At 44.6% G+C, this 17,921-nt stretch overlaps 1 protein-coding gene across 1 annotated transcript in view; it reads left to right on the top strand.

The window, feature by feature from the left end:
* The window catches only part of LOC128343945 (uncharacterized), a 40,245-nt gene extending 24,206 nt beyond the window's left edge, over positions 1 to 16,039 (top strand). The window contains 9 exon segments of the mRNA XM_053293381.1: positions 12 to 38; positions 40 to 230; positions 496 to 611; positions 2,685 to 2,717; positions 3,514 to 9,088; positions 11,344 to 11,459; positions 12,101 to 12,133; positions 12,341 to 12,503; positions 14,383 to 16,039. Coding sequence (XP_053149356.1) covers positions 12 to 38; positions 40 to 230; positions 496 to 611; positions 2,685 to 2,717; positions 3,514 to 4,028 — 882 coding nt within the window. The 3' untranslated portion in view covers positions 4,029 to 9,088; positions 11,344 to 11,459; positions 12,101 to 12,133; positions 12,341 to 12,503; positions 14,383 to 16,039.
* Positions 16,040 to 17,921: the final 1,882 nt, after the last annotated feature.

The following is a 17,921-nucleotide window of genomic DNA, read 5'->3' as shown; positions in this document are numbered from 1 at the left end:
CTTTCTTCTAGGATGTTAAACGTGCCTTGCAGAGGCAAGTAGATCCCACCCTTCCCTCTTCATGCCTATGGTGTTGAGAAGGGTCTAGTCTCTAGAATGTGTGGGGAAACAGCCTCCCAGACTCATGGGGAAAGAACTGTAGGCTTCATGTTTTCCAAGGATTGTCTCACAACTGGCAATTGTGCAGGAGTTAGTAAGAGTGGAACAGACTCACCTTTGCAACAGTATGGGTATGTTTTTCAAATCCCCATTGCCTTGCACAGTATTTGAGGCAGTGGGTTTTGCTAGATAATTAGAAGCTCCCACGAGTGAGTTATTGGCCAAGAATTCATTAACTAGGCCTGCAACATGCAGAATACTCTGGATCTTATGGCGATTTGTCTACTTTAGACAGAAGGGGCACTTGGAAGAAGCAGTCTTAATTCATGGAATTAAGGAATTCTCAAGCATTCTGGATTGGAAGGGTGGTCAATTAATATCGTTTCTTTCAACCAGTAGTGAGAAGGAGCCATTTGGCAATCTAGGGGCTTATCCTCCAGCGCAGAAGTGGAGGGTCTGGGACTGCTGTGATATATTTCCCTTCCTGGAGGGCAGCGTGAAACAATTCAAAGGTAACGAACTGCTGCAGGGATTCTAAACTGAGAAAGATTTAAGGTTGTCTGTAATTTTAGTAGGAACAGGAAACCAGGAAACTCGAGCCAATAGGAAACACCACTTTTTGTTATCAGGGGAAATGGTTTTGGTCAAAATCGCTCAAACTTAGCTCAGAAAAGATTATTGGTTTCAGTTGAATTTGTACCCATTGAAACTTGAAGGCCCTGAACAGGAAGGTGCTAGCAACTGAACAAACATCCAAAAAGAGAGAGGCTTATGTGGGTGGGGCAGCGGGGAGCCTTCTTCTTCAAGGCATCCGCCCTTCATGGAAGCAACTTCAAGCAATCTTCTACACTCTGATGCCCATTTTATATGGCTCTGACAAAAATGTCCCTATAACTACTGGCCCGTGTGAACCAGTCCTCTTGCTCGAGTGTGTCAGAGTTGAACCCAGGGTACAGTCTGAAGGTGACTAATGTGCTTCTGTCTCTGAAGTTTAAACATGCCTAGTCCTGGTCACAACTTGGATGTGAGGGTACATGGGACCCCCATGTTTACTCGGCTCATTGAGTAAGGCCAGGAGACAAATATATAGCAATTAATTCACTTCTGGGTTTATCTGTGCAAATGACAGTGATGTCTTTGTTTACAATATTTATACTCTGCCTCTTAGCAGATTTAAGAAGAAGAGTAAGGCTTTGCATTAGCAGATGGATGAACTATATGAGCAGAAATGGGTCGCCTTTTTCCATCTCTTGATTCCAGCATAATCACAGAAAGATTGATCCCTTCCATTCAATTTGCCACATTTCCTTTTTGCTTTTTCCATCGGAATCGGAGCCCATCAGGTAGTTAGGGTATTTCCTACATGCCTCAGAATCGACAGGAAGTTGAAACAGCAGAGTTTCCTGGACAGCTAGGCAGCTCCCCAAACCCCAGTTCCTTTTCCTGTCGCTTCAGGATCGGCAGCAAGAGGAGAGAGCTCTTCCCTTTTTCTCATCAATTTGCCACATTTCCTTTTTGCTTTCTACATCTCGTAGCAGGCCTTGCTGAGAATGCTGGAAACATTTCTATTAGGAGGAGGAATGGGGGTGTCTTCTAAATCTCATATAGCATTCTTATAGCAATAGCACTTACATTTATATACCGCTCTATAGCCAGAGCTCTCTAAGCGGTTTACAATGATTTTTAGCATATTGCCCCCCAACATTCTGGGTACTCATTTTACCGACCTCGGAAGGATGGAAGGCTGAGTCAACCTTGAGCCCCTCGTCAGGATCAAACTTGTAACCTTCTGGTTACAGGGCGGCAGTTTTACCACTGCACCACCAGGGGCTCTTTAGTAGTACTAATCCATTAAGCAGCTCACTATTACATAGTATTGCTTTTTTTGTTTGTCCTACATGAAGTAATTTGTTTAAAAACCCTATTTAAAGATTCACATGCCCCTGGCAAAGCAAAAATGCTTTCCCATTGGCTGAAGTGATCATGACATAGACACTGCTCAACCTCCCTGCAGCCTTCTGATATGTATGGAAGGGCTCAATCTCATAGGCCTTGGCTCCCTAGCTGTGACAGTGGGCTCTTCCTTCATTTCACCTCAGAACTGCTAGGCCTCAATGCTCCTAGTCAGCTCAGATAGGAGCATTGAAGTATGTAGGAAACTTCCCCAAACTTTCCCCCAGCATTTATCTAATGCCTTAGTTCATGAGATCCCAACCTGTGGTACTCTAGATTCTGCTGTACTACAGCAACCCTCATCCCCAGCTTAGCTGGGAATGATGGGAGTTGTAGTTCAGCAACATCTGGCGTATACAGGTTGGGAACCCCTGCCTGCCTTAAAATAAGGCAGGGGTTTGGCCCCCCCCAGCTGTTTTTAGACTACAACTCCAATAATCCCCAGCCACAGTGGCCCATAGCCAGGGATTATGGGAGCTGTAGGCCAACATCTGCACTAGGGCCGAAGTTGAGCAGCCCTGAAATAATGGAAGAGTAGATGCTACAATCCTGTGAACTGGTTTTTCTTTTTGTTACAATACTTGCTATGAATGTGATAGTGTACTTCATCTCTGTTCCTCTTCCTTTCCCAGATAATCTGATATCTGGACTTCAGCTACAGAAAGGTACATTTTGGGGCACTGGCAGAGGACCAAACGTACAGGAGGGAGGGGGCCTTGTGTTACAGCTCTGTGCTTGTGTTTCATTGTTGTTCCACACTTCAGTCCTGGGGCTCAGGAATTTTTAGTTGTGAAGAACCAGGCGGGGGGTGGGATGAGGGAGGTGTTCTTTGCCCCCCGCCTTAACTTCTCCTGTTTACACACAATCATTTGGCCAAAGAACACAATAACTGCTTTTCTGGATCAGTAATCATACTCCAGGTGGTACTAGCATGGAGTCTTGCATGGAAGGAGGGGAGAGAGAGGACAGACCCCTTGCAGCGTAATGGGAGCTTTAGAAGGATTGTAAACGTGCTACCTTTTGGGGTGTTGCAGAACTGGATGATGGGTCTGCACGGATGCTATTCCGAGTCCATATTGCATAATCAACCATAGCTCCCCATAACCTATGCTCCCCATAGCTGAGGCACTCTGGTCTTGACATGCTTGAGGTTAGGGCTGGTAAACAGCAGCTACAGGAGGCTCAATGGAGACCAGATCTTTGGTGCTGGGGGAAGGAAGCTTTAGCCCTATGCCACTGTGGTTGCAACCCACATACCATTCCCACACCCCAGTAGTTTCTATTTACAAAACAAAAATGTGTAATTTGGCCCTGATTCTCCCTGGAAATCCCAAAGAGCCAGTTCACTCAGGAAGGGAATATAAATCCTATTCTCCTTTTCCTCAATTGGTGGTTACAAGAAATCTTTCTCTCGGGGACTGATTCTGCTTCTCTTCCCTCATCTCTCCCTATCCCCAACAGCAAACGTGACTCTGGATCCAGATACGGCTCATCCTCAACTCATCGTGTCCGAGGATTGTACAAGTATAAAACGGGGAGATAGAAGACAAGATCTGCCTGACAATCCTGAGAGATTCACCATCTTTCCTTGGGTGTTGGGATGGCAGAGATTCACAGCTGGCAGACATTGCTGGGAAGTCAGTGTGGGAAGTGAAGAAGGATGGGCGGTGGGAGTTGCCAGAACATCTGTGTGGAGAAAGATTGGGTTTAGATTTGGCCCCGAGGAAGGGATTTGGGCTGTGGAGAAGCGAGGGGGTCATTACAGGGCTTTCGGCTTCCCTAAAGCAAATCCTCTGTCCCTGAGTGGAAAGCCCAATAGGATCCGTGTGACTGTGAACTATGAAGGGGGACGGGTGGCCTTCTTTGATGCTGATTCAGCGGCCCCCATCCACATATACTCAGCATCATTCTCTGGAGAGAAGCTTTCCCCTTTCTTTTCTGTGTATTATAAATCCCACCTGATACTCTCTCCCTGAGGCAGTCAAAAAGGTGGAGACAGACCTGCTTAAACTCTCTGTGGTTGCAAATCATGTACAGCCTCCTACTTAAAACAAAATCCAAAAGAACTCGGATTAATAGAATTAGAAATTTGTTAAGAATAATTTTTAAGTAACCATAAAAGCATCAATCATTCATTCATACACACAATCATAATGGCCGTCTTTGATGCTGATTCAGCAACCTTCATCTATACATACTCAGTAGCCCCCTTCTCTAGAGAGAGTATTTGCCCTTTATTTTCTCTGTATTATAATTGTAAGCTGATTCTCTCTCACAGTCAAAACATGGAGGCAGGCATCTATAATCTTTTTGCAGTTGTGAATCACGTACAGCCTCCTACTCAAGACCAGCCTCTGGAAAACCTTTCCCCCCTCTTTGCAGTCCATCAGTGCAAATTCAGTCAATTAGATTTGCAAAGCACTGATTGACTAACCCTTCTGTCAACCATGAAACAATGTCCCTACTTTCTGTTGAGCAAAGCTGTGCACAGTGCTGACCAAATGACATCTCTATCAATCATGGGACAACTTCGGCATTTTCTCTAAGACAAGTCGTAAACTGCTGGCCTTGGGCCAGTCCTGAAGCCAATTTCAGAAGTCAAAAAAGAGGAGGACTTAAGCAATTAGTTTGGGCACTGGAATTAGTTAATTTTATTAGTTAATAGTTTATTTTATTTAGTTTATAATTAGTTTATTTTTCATTTAAGCAATTTAATTATTTAGTTTAAGCAATTTGTTTTATTTAAATACTGAGGAAGTAGAACACTCCATTTAAGGAAATTCACCTGCACGTGGTGACGTTTCTGGTTTCGGAGGGGAAACAAACATCAGGCTGCTATTAAATCGAGCCAATTCAAGGACTGTTATTTCAAAGTGGAGAGGCACTCCTCTTTATATACTTCTGTAAAATTAGCTGTAATTAGCAGTGAATTCACTTAATTTCTAGAGATAACACTAACACTTCAATAAAAAATATCAATGAATATAGTGTGAGGAGGTTTTACTATGGGAAATATGCACTTGTTTGTTTGTTTTTTTTAATTACATTTTATTGGTTTTAAAGGTACAAATACAAAAATTGGTTTTAAAAAATACAAAGATTCAAAGATACAAAGATGAAAGAAAAACAAGAAATTAATATAGGATCAAAGGAACAATGCATCTCCAAACTAACAATATCCATGAATAAAGACAGTTTTACATACTTGTTTAACAAACTTATAGTCCACAAATAAAGTACAATCTTATCATCAGAGTTGTCTAATCTGACCAAACGTCCTTTATAAACAAAATCCAAGAGAGAGGGTATGATGATGAAAAAAATGGCAACTCTATCAGTTATGAACTTCAAATTAAACCTGAATCTCATTGGTTTTTATATCATTCAGGTACCCAACATATTATCTCTCAAAGAGTATTGGATGATTGCATCAAGGCAAACTAAGAAAAATAACAAAAATGTTCAAATTAGTAAATATAAAAATCTTATTTCCTACTAGACAAAGGAAAACTAGTAAGCTAATAGTCTATAATGGAATAGGAGGGAGGGGGAGCCTTTTATCATCAATGAACCAGGCCAGTTGGTAATGCTATTAAACTAAATAAAAATAACAAAATGAAGGAACAGGAAGAAGCCGTAACATAAAATCACCGAAGACTTTGTCAATAAGCCAGTCCAATTAGTAAGCCAGTGAAAACTAAAAAGAGAGAAGATAACGCAGTTAAGACTTATTTTGAATCTAAAAACATATGTATCCGAATCTTTTTAACATCAGAGAAGGGGTGATATAAAACCCATCTGTACTTGAAGAGTTTGTGAAACGTTTAGCTGTATCAAAGGTGGAATGTGTGATCTTTCCCCTAAATCCTATCATGTAGTCATTTCCAAGGTCTGATAGAGTAACCTGCAGATCTTCAGACAATTGTTTTATCAGTGCAACTATCCTGCAATGGAGCCTTGTGTTGTTCAGATTTCACTGTCTTACTAGAAATCATCTGAGATCTAACCTCTGATCTGGTCTGAAACCCCTCCTGTTGAAGAGATAACTTTGCAGTCATACTGTCTATTTGTGAGGAAATCTTATTTAGCTCTCGCATAACTGAGAGAAAAAATTGGTTATAAGACATCTTTTTAACAGACATGTTAAATGCTACTTAAATTCCCTACTTTGTTTACCACCAAGCAGTTCCACAGGGAATAATAATGTTCAATACATGTATAATCTTCAAAAAGCAATTTCACAGAGGAGTTTCCTACAGATTAAAGTAGGCCCAAACCGAATTTCCTCTTAACAGTAGTACCAAGCAGAATTGACAAGGGAATACTTGGGCTTGACTATACTTTGGTAATGTAGAATTCCCAAATAAAGAGTTACCAAGTAATATTTACAGGGAATGCAAGAGTTAATACAAGAATTTACCTAACAGTATAGTTCCCCTACTAGTATCAGGCACTAAAGACCAGATTAACGCATGTCTGTTATTATCTGACAATTAAAATAACACAAACTATTTTCCCGAAGGGGAGAGGAAACAGTTAACATAACCCCCCACTGTCCTCTGGCAAATTTGAATATGCTGCGTTGGGAGGTTTCAGCTTTCTCAAGTCCTTTATGAAAACAAACTGGAACCAGATGTTCTGCTTCAAGATAAGGAAAGAAGTTCTCATGGAAAGATATAGCTCTATACTAATTGTTTAACAGAGTCTCATAAACCCATTCAAAGCAATAAACCATCGAAGATTGCTTGGGTTGTAAACAACCGAGAAAGCTTGTTCTTTACCAGCGCCATGCAAAAAAAGGGAAATTAAAGAAATCCAATCCAACTTAAGTAATAGCCTTCTGTAACAGTCATATAGTATTAAATAGTGTTCGTTACTCCAAAATGATTTAAGTTGTAAACTCTTAAGGAACATAAAGTCAATAACTAAAAACTGAGACTCCAGTCCTGTTCCATTCGGTTGATAACTTTAATAAAGTTTAACATCAGAGTCTTCAAGTAGCCTGGTTAAGACGGTTAAAGGTTTCAATATTCCTTTAAAGATGATCATCTCAAAAGAAAACATCCTTAGATTGTAATAAAATATTAATCATTGTTAATCTGGTAAAATGTAATAAAGAGTTAATCATCGCCACATTGCCAAAATCCAGTTTCAGTTGAAAATTTTAGTAGGAATTTGACATCAGAATCCTCAGATAGTTTGATAAACACAATTAAGGGCTTGAATAATCCATGGACAATCCATAAATGACAGTCATCCAAAAAACAAAACAGAAACAACATCTAACAACGCCAATAAGTTGTAATAAAATGTTGAGCACTGTTAATCCAGTGAGATATAGTAAATTGTTCACTGTCCGTTATAATAAAATGTTAATCCTTAACAAACCAGAAAAAAAACATATTAAAATGTTAAACATTGACTCGTTACTCCATTACCAATTAAATGTCTAACAAAATTAAAGATCAGCAAATTAGTTATGAACAAACCTTAGGTCTGCCTTTTGATTATTCGTCCTCTTGTTTAACTAAAGTAAAAAAATCAGGTCCATTTCAAAGTGTTAGATAACTTGAAGGTTGCCTAAGTTGTAAATCCTTAATATTAAGTGCTGTAGTTAACTGAAAAATGAGTCTTCTATGCTGTTCTGGGCGATGATTTCTTTGATAGAAGTAACATGAATCCTCAGTTCAGGAAAAAGGGAAAAAAAGGAAAAAGAAAGTACCTTGATGATCTTGAAATTTGGAGAGGGAGAACAGAAAGAGAATGGCAGAAGAAAAATACAGGAATTAAAGTTGGGAAAGGCAGTCGCTAAAAAGCAGGTGTTGTTGCTCTCTTCTCTTTGGGTGGGAAACTCATGGGAAGTCTCTCCTGAGTTCGTCTGGCGTATCACGATTTATTTCTGTTTCAATTTCAAGGCATTTATACCTTGTTTGTTTACACCAGTCTGCTCTCAGGCGACAGCTCCATTTTCCCTCTGTGATCAATCTTCCTGATTGATAACTAGTCTATTACTCCAAAGAGTTAGTGCGGTTCTTGGCGGAGAAACCTCCAGAGCCACAGGTCACAACGCCATTTTTCCCGGAAGTCCGGGAAATATGCACTTGTATTAAAGATGCCTCTCTGAACTATGAAGGGGGATGGCTGGCCGCCTCTCATGCTGATTCAGCAACCTCCATCTATACATATTCGGTAGCCTCATTCCCTGGAGAATATATTTGCCCTGGAGAATATATATAATTGTAAACTGGTACTCTCTCCCTGAGGTAGTCAAAAGGTGGAGACAGGTGTACCTAACCTCTTTGCAGTCGTGAAACACAAACTTCAAACACAAATGCTTATATTCACGAGCCCTCCTCTGGGGAAAAGAGGGTGGTGGTATATAATAGCTTCTGTCTCATCATATCTGCACAACAGCCCTGTGAGGTAAACTAGACTTAGATATACTGCTTTGCCAAAGGACACCTGATTTGCTGCATGGCTGAGCAAACATTTGAACCCAGACCAGTGTTCCCTCTAACAGGGATTCCCAGATGTTGACTACAACTCCCATAATCCCCAAGCAAAAGCTATTGCAGCTGGGGATTCTGGGAGTTGTTTCAACAACATCAGGGAATCCCTGTTATAAGGAACAATGACCCAGACCTTCCCATTCCAAATCAAACACTTTCTGCACTACACACGGCATTAGCTCTCCACATTTGAAAGCATACTAGCATATTACCTAGAGGTCAGGGCAATCTGGTGGCAACACCATCCCATCCCCAACCAAGGAACTTGAGACTGACAGGCTATGTCCAGCTTCACTGTGGCTGCATTGCCTTGGGTTCCGATCGCCTGGCTTTGTGGAGTTTGATCTAAAGAGGTAACCTTAACCCTGGTCTCAAACAGCAGGTTTTTCAGCCGCTGAAAATAGATATCAATTCCTTCACGAATCCTTATATCTGAGGAACAGAGAAGGATTAGATAATTACCAAAAAAAACAACAAACCCCACCTTGGAGAATAAAAGTATGAAGTTTCAGGTGAAGTGGTTACAGGTAAGAAGGTCTTCAGTTTCTAGACCAGTTTTGAATCAAGGAAAGCAAGAAGGGTTTATTTTATTCTCAATCTCCATGACACGGAGGTGGTAGGGATTGGAACTGGTGGATAGCATATTCTACATTTATTATTTATTTGATTTTTATACCGCCCTTCCAAAGTGGCTCAGGGAGGTTTACAATTAAAACAGAACCATTAAAGCCAGTAACAGTTAAAACAGAAATATAAACAATATAAAACACCAATTTTTACATGCCTTGGGGTTGAGGACTAGTGTCTCACTAAGCCCCTTCAGACACCAGTATGGGTTGGAACAGGGCCTAAAAGTCCTCTTAAAATTGTGCATTGAGGGATGGTTCAGATGAATTGCTTGCGATTAGACAACAGTGCCAGACAGTGCATCAGCACCAGGGTGGCTGGATGATGCATGTGACCACGCTGCTCAGCACTGGAGCAGTGGTGTGTGCGAGTTGCGCGACTCTCTCGCTGGCGCTCCCCCCCGCCGCGCGACTCTCTCGCTGGCGCTCCCCCCCGCCGCGCCACTCTCTCGCTGGCGCTCCCCCCCGCTGCGCCACTCTCTCGCTGGCGCAGGCGTTCCCCCCCCGCGCCACTCTCTCGCTGGCGCAGGCGTTCCCCCCCCCCGCGCGACTCTCTCGCTGGCGCAGGCGCTCCCCCCCGCGCGACTCTCTCGCTGGCGCAGGCGCTCCCCCCCCGCGCGACTCTCTCGCTGGCGCAGGCGCTCCCCCCCCGCGCGACTCTCTCGCTGGCGCAGGCGCTCCCCCCCGCGCGACTCTCTCGCTGGCGCAGGCGCTCCCCCCGCTCGACTCTCTCGCTGGCGCAGGCGCTCCCCCCCGCTCGACTCTCTCGCTGGCGCAGGCGCTCCCCCCCGCTCGACTCTCTCGCTGGCGCAGGCGCTCCTGCCGCACGACTCTCTCGCTGGCGCTCCCCCCGCCGCGCGACTCTCTCGCTGGCGCTCCCCCCGCCGCGCGACTCTCTCGCTGGCGCTCCCCCCGCCGCGCGACTCTCTCGCTGGCGCTCCCCCCGCCGCGCGACTCTCTCGCTGGCGCTCCCCCCGCCGCGCGACTCTCTCGCTGGCGCTCCCCCCGCCGCGCGACTCTCTCGCTGGCGCTCCCCCCGCCGCGCGACTCTCAATTGCTAGAGTCTGTGGCCACCACCGGTCGCCTGGCCAGGCCCGCCAGGGTGGGCCGGCCAATTCTCCTACTTCAATTCCTCCCAAGTCTTCTGCCTCAGTCCCCTCCCCCCCAATCCTTCTGCCCAAGCTTGCTTCCTCCTTTCCATCTCTTTCTCTCTCTTTTTCTCTATCTTATTCGTGCTCCCTTCCCCTCCGTTTTTTAGCCTCCTTGTGTTTTCCCTGCTGGCCGTTGCTGCATCCTACTTTCTCCTGTCCCTGGTGTCGGGCTGCCAAGCGTTCAGCCAGCTCCTTCCTGCAGCCCTCCCTCTAGAGAGCATCTTCCGAAGCGGCCAACTGTTTGTCTCTGCCCAGCCAGGCTCCGCCGCTTTCTCTCCCCTCCCTTCTGCCCCAGTCCGTTCAGTTTTCCTCTCCACTTGCCCACTTTCCTTCCTTCCTTTTTCTCCACAAACGGCCACTTTCAGCCAATCCGGTGCCTCCATCTCCCAGCCAATCTGCTGGGTTGCCAGGACGCATCCCCACAGAGGCACGTCTAGGAGAATTAATATAATAGACACACCTGAAAAGTCTCAGTAGTGCTTTGCTAGTCCACCCTACAGGTCAAAAGCACTTTTGTCTTTGAAATGAAAGAACAGAAAATGTCAAAGAAATCAATAACTAAAAACACCATGCAGTGTTCTCTCTCTAACAGGAATTCCCAGATGTTATTGACTACAACTCCCAGCATCCCCAGCTGTAATGGCCTTTGGCTGGGGATTATGGGAGTTGTAGTCAACAACATCTGGGAATCCCTGTTAGAGGGAACACTGACAACATGTACAGCATAAAAACAAACCCTTCACCAAAAAGTTAATGTAAGTGAAAGGTCTCTGAAATATGGTGGGTGTTGCCAGTTACTTAGACACTATTTTGGATAGCTTCTATTACAGATAGTAAATCTCTGAGATTTACTGTCTGAGAATTCAGTAGCTAGAAGTAGCTTAGGATCTTATGCCCATTTGTGTACTTTAGACAGAGGGAACATTTGGAAGAGGCAGTCAATTCATGATTCTCATGCATGCTGGATTGGCTGGATGGTAAGTTAACATTGTTTCTTTCAACCAGTAGTGAGAAGGAGCCATATGAGTATCTAGCGGCTTTTCCTCCAGCGCTGAGGTGGAGGATCTGGGAGTGCCGTGATCTGTTTCCCTTCCTGAGGTTCATCATTCAATATTTCAGAGGTAACGAAGAACCGCCTGCAGGGATTATAGAAAGAAACTTTAGTTTGTCTGCTTGTGCTTGTGAAAGACCTTAGGTTGTCTGTACATAAGAAAATAAGAACATCCCTGGTGGATCAGGCCCAAGGCCCATCTAGTCCAGCATCCTGTTTCGCACAGTGGCCCACCAGATGCCTCTGGAAGCCACAGGCAGGAGTTGAGGGCGTGCCCTCTCTCCTGCCATTACTCCCCTGCAACTGGTACTCAGAGGCATCCTGCCTTTGAGGCTGGAGGTGGCCCACAGCCCTCCGACTAGTAGCCATTGATAGACCTCTTCTCCATGTTAATCATGTAATGTTAGTCAGACCAGGAACTTGAGTGCCAGTTGAGAAGACCATTCTCTTTTATCCGTTGAAACAGTTCTCAATATCTGTGTCAACTGATTTTGGGGTAAACAGTACCCAAAGGAGACCACATATGTACTATATCTGTCTGGGTTTGGGGTAACAAGAACCTTACTGAAACGCTTAAAAAACATGGAGGTTGCTTTGAGCTAGGGGGAAAATAGATGCTATAATGCTGTCAGCTGATTTTTCTTTGTGTTACAATGTTGGTTGTCACTGGGATGGTGTGATGCTTAAACTTCATTCCCTTTCCTTTCCCAGTCAACCTGACATCTGGACTCCGCCTGCAGAAAGGTACATTTTGGGGACTGGGGAAGGATTAGACTCACAGGAGGGAGGGGGAGCTTGTCCTGTGACTGTCTGCTTGAGTTTCATTGGAGCTCCACATTTCTGTCCTGGGGCTGTGGAGCATGGGAAAGAAGAGTGAGGAAGTGGTTACTTGCCTATCTATGTTTTTTCTTGTTTTCAACATAATCCTTTGACGGACGAACACAAGAACAGACCTCCTAGATTGGACCAATGCCTGTCTAGTGCAGCGCTGACCAATCAGGGTCCTACAGGAAGTAGGACAAGACTGCTACAGCCCAACCCTGTTGTGTTTCTGCAGAATCTGCTAGTCAGAGCGGGTTTCTAAATAGCCACTCACCCACTTTCGCAGAGTTTGGTAAGAATTTCCCCCAAGTGATGAGGCAGGGAAGCTTTACACAGCCTGGGTCTTTTAAATGTTAATTAATGAATCATTAATATGAGTGTGTGGAGGCATCTTCACTAAATCAGACAGATTTGTGGGCTAGTAAATTTTGTCGACTTAGTTGCTTGAAAGGTGGCTTCAAGGTATACTGCCTCTGAATATGGAGGTTCCATTTATTGTAGCTAATTGCTGTTTTTAGACCTCTCTTCCTGAATTTGTCTAGTCCTCCTCAAACCACGTAAGGTGAGGAAATAAATGTGCCTTATGGCAGTGAATTTCAGAAATTATACATTTTTTTTCTTGCCTGAACCTATTGCCAGTCAATTGCAACAGCTGACTTGAGTTTTAATATATAAGGGGAAGGAGATAAATACTCCTTTTCACATGGTGTTGTTTTCCTCTTAAACAGAAAGCCCCCAATTCATTTCTATTATTCTATCAGAGCTTTTCTTCAATCCCAAGGAGATTTGGTCCTCGTTATGTAAATGTTTGGTAATGTCATTCAAATCTTCATCTGCCTTCATGCCTAAGTCTTATCCTTCGTTCTGGGATAACGTGTGAATGTTTGTACTGATGGCAGAGAAGACCTTTGAGAGGACAAACCATCTGCTTTTGTCTCCCCACGTACACTTTGAAATATTAGTCAACCTGTTGAGGGAGCAAAAATCCTGTGTTCTTCATTTCTCCCTCCAACTTTCAAGAACCAAAGAGCAGAATAAGTGTTATTCACATCCTTGTTGTTGCTTTTTCTGGGCTGTCCCGAGTGGTGGGAGAAGCAGGACATAAATATTTCAAATGGAAGATGGAAACTTGGGTCATTGTTATGAGGAAGGACTTATTTCTGTCCTTGACTAGCCAGCCACCACCTTCTTGTGGGTTCCTAAGTGAGAAATGTATGTCTGGAAGAAGGAAAAGCGGCCACCAATTCTGAATTTGGGTCAGAGAAGTAATATTATTTTGAGGGTTAAGGTAATTTCTGTGCCTGAATTTTGTGTCGGTCTAGATGTGGACAAATACACTGACAAGACAATTGTCAGTGTAATCCTGACAAGACAAAGGTGCAGCTGGTCATTAAGAATGCTAAGCATCAATTCATGTGTGTTGGATGGGGTTGCCCTCCCTCTGAGAACTCAGGTTTGCAGTTTGGGGGTACTGCTTGATCTGGGTCTGAATCCAGGTACTAAGTGGGAGTCATGGCAAGGGGTGCCTTTGCACAGCTTAAATTGGTGCTCCAGATGTGTGCATTGCTTGAAAGGGCAGACCAAGCTATAGGAATGCATGCGTTGGTCACCTTGAAACTGGCCTACTGTACTGTGCTGTGCCAGGGGTTGCCCCTGAAGCAGGTTTGGGAAAAGACTTCTCAGTAGCAACACCTAGACTGTGGGACTCCGTACCAGTGCTCCCTGTAAGAGGGAATCCTAGATGTTGTTGACTACAGCTCCCAGAATCCCTAGCTGCAGTGGGCTTTGGCTGAGGATGCTGGGAGTTGTAGTCAAGAACATCTGGGATTTTCTGTTAGAAGGAACATTGCTCCCTACCCCAAGAAATCCATCTTGCTCCTGCTAGCTGTTGCTTGAAGAGTTACCTGCCTAAAATGGCTTTGAATCTAGTCATAGACTTTAAGTTCCACTTGAAACTCTTGTTCTTTGTCCTCTGGATCTTTAAGTCCACTTTATTGTGTGTTACTGATCATTGAAGTTTCCAGTTTAAACCCCCCCACAAAATTGGACATGGAAGCTGCTTTGGCCATAGATAAAAAAAAGCATGGTATAAATATGCTAATAAATAAATGTGCTTTTAGGTGCAGGACTCTCAGTTAATTCTGGCAATCTTCTTCCCTCTCCTAAAACAGCAAGCATCACTCTGGATCCGGCCACAGCACATCCCCAGCTCATCCTGTCTGAGGACTGTAAAAGCGTGAGATGTGGAGCCAAAGACCAAGATCTGCTATGCTATCCTGAGAGATTTGACAAAAGGCTTTTTGTGCTGGGGTGTGAGGGCTTTACAGCCGGCAAACATTACTGGGAAGTCAGCGTGGGAGGTGAAGAGGAATGGGCGGTGGGGGCTGCCAGAAACACTCTCAGCAGAAAGGGCTATGTTGACTTTAGTACTCAGGGAGGGATCTGGGCTGTGGGGAAGTGGGACGGTGGGCTCTGGGCCTACAACCACCCTTTCTACACTCCTCTCTCCCTGAGGGAGGAGCCCAAGAGGATCCGAGTAACTTTGAACCATCTTATGGGGAGTGTGGCCTTCTTTGATGCGGATTCCGGAGCCTTGATCTATATCTACACAGCAGCCTCATTCTTAGGGGATATCATTGTCCCTCTCTTCCGGGTGTCTGAAGAAGCCCAGCTGACGATCTCTCCCTGAGGAAGCAGGAACATGGAGACAGCCGGAGATAAGTTCAATGCAACTGGGAGGCGTGTCCAGCTTCCTGCCCAAAACTGGGCTCAGGGGAAATGCTTAATTGCAGTTGGAGAGGGGCTAGATTTACATAGCACCAATTAGCCAGCTTTCACATCAGTCATGGAGGAATCTCTTCTTGAAGTGGAGTTTTGCACAACATTGACTGGCTGGCCTTTGTGTCAGGGATCCACCTTCCCTCTTTACTAAGCCCATCTGAAAATGCAGAAGGGGGCATTAAACAACGAATATAGCTTTGAACGAACCTTTTGATCAGACAGTCGTGTCAGGTGATAACGGCAGGGAAGGAGCAGAGCTCTTCTTGCAGAAAACTCCCCCAAACCTACCACTGCATTTATGCCTCTCTGTCCGTCTCCAGCCTTCCCTAAGGCAGCCACATCTACCTCTCAGACCCTTCTGGGTTTATTCTCCAGACCAGCAGGATCAGTTTTTTAAGAAGCAATCTGCTGGTCAAGATGTGCCTTTGGCCTTTAGACACAAAGGCCTCTAAAAGCCAGAGGCACCGAAGCTAACTCAGTCAAATGGAGTCATCTTTCCCTATGCTGGAATTCCTTATGTTTTAAAGAGGCAGTAACACATTGACACTCAATGCTGGTTGTTTCATGCCATGGCATCATACTGGTCATCTCTGGGAGCTTCATGAGCCTCAGCCCTAGTGGCAATTCCATTTCATTTTCCATGCCACCAGCTGGGGAGATGCATCAAACAAAACAAACACCCCAAAGTCTTCCAAAGGGGGGCATCTTGAAGTGGGGATCCTGGCTTGGAATGGTGGTGATTAGACCCAGCCAATCCAGGGAGTGTTGTTTCAAGGAAAGCTACAGTCATCTATTAAGTTGTTCAGTAAGATGACCTCCAGTGTTTCATTAAGCAAATACATCTGCTAGATTTTTTTTAAAAAGAGAAGTTCTGTTTAGTATTTTATATGATGCATATGAAGGTATATTTAAGGTTTTGTGATAGGAACTTGTACTAAAGACCTACAGTATCTTCCTTTTACTCCTATCTCATCGTCGGCAAATGTATACTGTGCTCACATTAGTTAATTTGCTTAAGGGGAAAAATAAATCCTGCTTTTTTTACTATGAAGTCCTCAAAGCCGTCCTCACTAACAATGAAAAGCACCATCATGAATACAGCCTGAACAAATAATGCATATTGCTATTAAAATCAACCATGCTGCAGAATGAACCCAATTAAAAACAAAACAAAACCCTGATATTAATTAAACATTTTGCTGAATAAGACAGGCTTAGTCCGGCACATAAATAACTATGAAGGATCCAGGGGATCCTCCCAAGAGAAGGGATTCAAAGAGATGGGGAGCCACTACAGCAAATGCCCTTTTCCAGGTAGATACCCGCCGTACTTTTGAAGGGGAGGAATCAAGGGAAGGGACTTGGAAGATTATCTACACTGATGTGCATGTTCAAGTGGGAGAAGATTGTAGGGATGTGCATGAATGTAGCTTGAAAAGATTTAAATTCTGATCTAGTTTGAATCGATTTGAGTTCAAAGCCATTTATTAGAGTGGAGGTTTGTTCGAATGTATTCAAATTTGCCCACCGTCGAATAGAATTTGGCCAAATTTGACTGAATTCAATTTGTTTGCAAATTTGAATTGATTCAAGCGAATCTCCACTCTGTTCAATGGTTTTGAACTCAAATAGATTTGAGTGAGATTTGAATTTGAATAGATTCGAGTGAGATCCATGCACATCCCTAGAAGATGGTCCAGGAATAGTGTATCTGAAAGACCATCTTCTCCCACTTAGGCACGCAACGAGTTCTATTTAATTTTATCCTCATGACAACCCTTTGAGGTAAACAGGGCAAGAGGTAGTGCCTTGCTCAAGGCTGTCCGGTGAGAATCATGGTAGAGCTGGGAGTTGAACGTAATGTAGGGCAACTCCAGTCAAGTTCTACAAACTGTGTGCTACATTTCATGCTGGCTCTCGGCATTTAAAACCATATTTGTGTGTTGGCTACAATTCGGGGGAATCACGTAGCAACCACATGCCATCTGCCAAACAGTCTGAGGAAGGGAAAGGGAGGATCTTCCACTCTTCCAGCAGCTAGCGAGATGGAAGGGCTGGAGCCATGCACACATCCCTTTAATTTGCCTCTTGGTCATGCTGGTCTTTGGGTACTATGTGCCCCCCTCTCCAGCTGGAGGCACCCCCTCTAGGAACTGTTCACTCCACCCCCCGCCATTGATGTAAAATAATAATTAGAGTTCCCTTCATAGAAGTTATGATGCCAACAATTTGATATCTACAATACCATTTCACAAGCATGTTTGGGTACTAGGGATGTGCACAAACTGGTTCAGAGGCCCTTTTACAGGCCTCCAAACCGGTTCAAACACGGGGCCGGCTCGAAGTTTGAAGCCGGGGGGGGGGGGCGGTGTGCCTCTTTAAGGGCGGGGGAGGGTGCACATCCTTCTCACTGCTTTCCCCACATCAGCACTGGTATTTTCAGTATCCCGTTGGGGCGGTAGTGTACCTCCCTGCCGCCGCATTGCTCTCCTTTTCCGGATATCACCAGAAGTTGCTGATGCACATGCCGGCGCAGGTGCGTGTGACATGTGCGCACCTGTGCGCGTCGGCAACTTCTGGTAATATCCGGAAAGGGAGGTACACTGCCGCCCCAACGGGCTCCTGAAAATACCAGTGCTGGTGGGGGGAAAGTGGCGGGAGGGGTAAGTGCACCCTCCCCTGCCCTTAAAGAGGCACCCCCGCCGGCTTCAAACCTCCCAGCAGTGGTTCCGTGCACATCCCTTCAAGCAAATGTTGCAACCCATCATCTGGGCCTTTCCATGCAGTCCAAACATGTGTCTTGCAATCACACTTCATTCTTGGCACGATGTCCCTGCAACCCTTGATTCAACAAAATAACAGTATTCCATCCGTACTTAATAGCGGGTACGGGAGAAGAACTATTGGCTTCATGCTTGTGAGGTTCCTG

This window comes from Hemicordylus capensis, chromosome 2 (assembly GCF_027244095.1).
Source record: "Hemicordylus capensis ecotype Gifberg chromosome 2, rHemCap1.1.pri, whole genome shotgun sequence".
Taxonomy (NCBI): Eukaryota; Metazoa; Chordata; class Lepidosauria; order Squamata; family Cordylidae; genus Hemicordylus; species Hemicordylus capensis.
The sequence above is the reverse complement of the archived record's forward strand: the minus strand, read 5'-3'. Positions and strand labels throughout refer to the sequence as shown.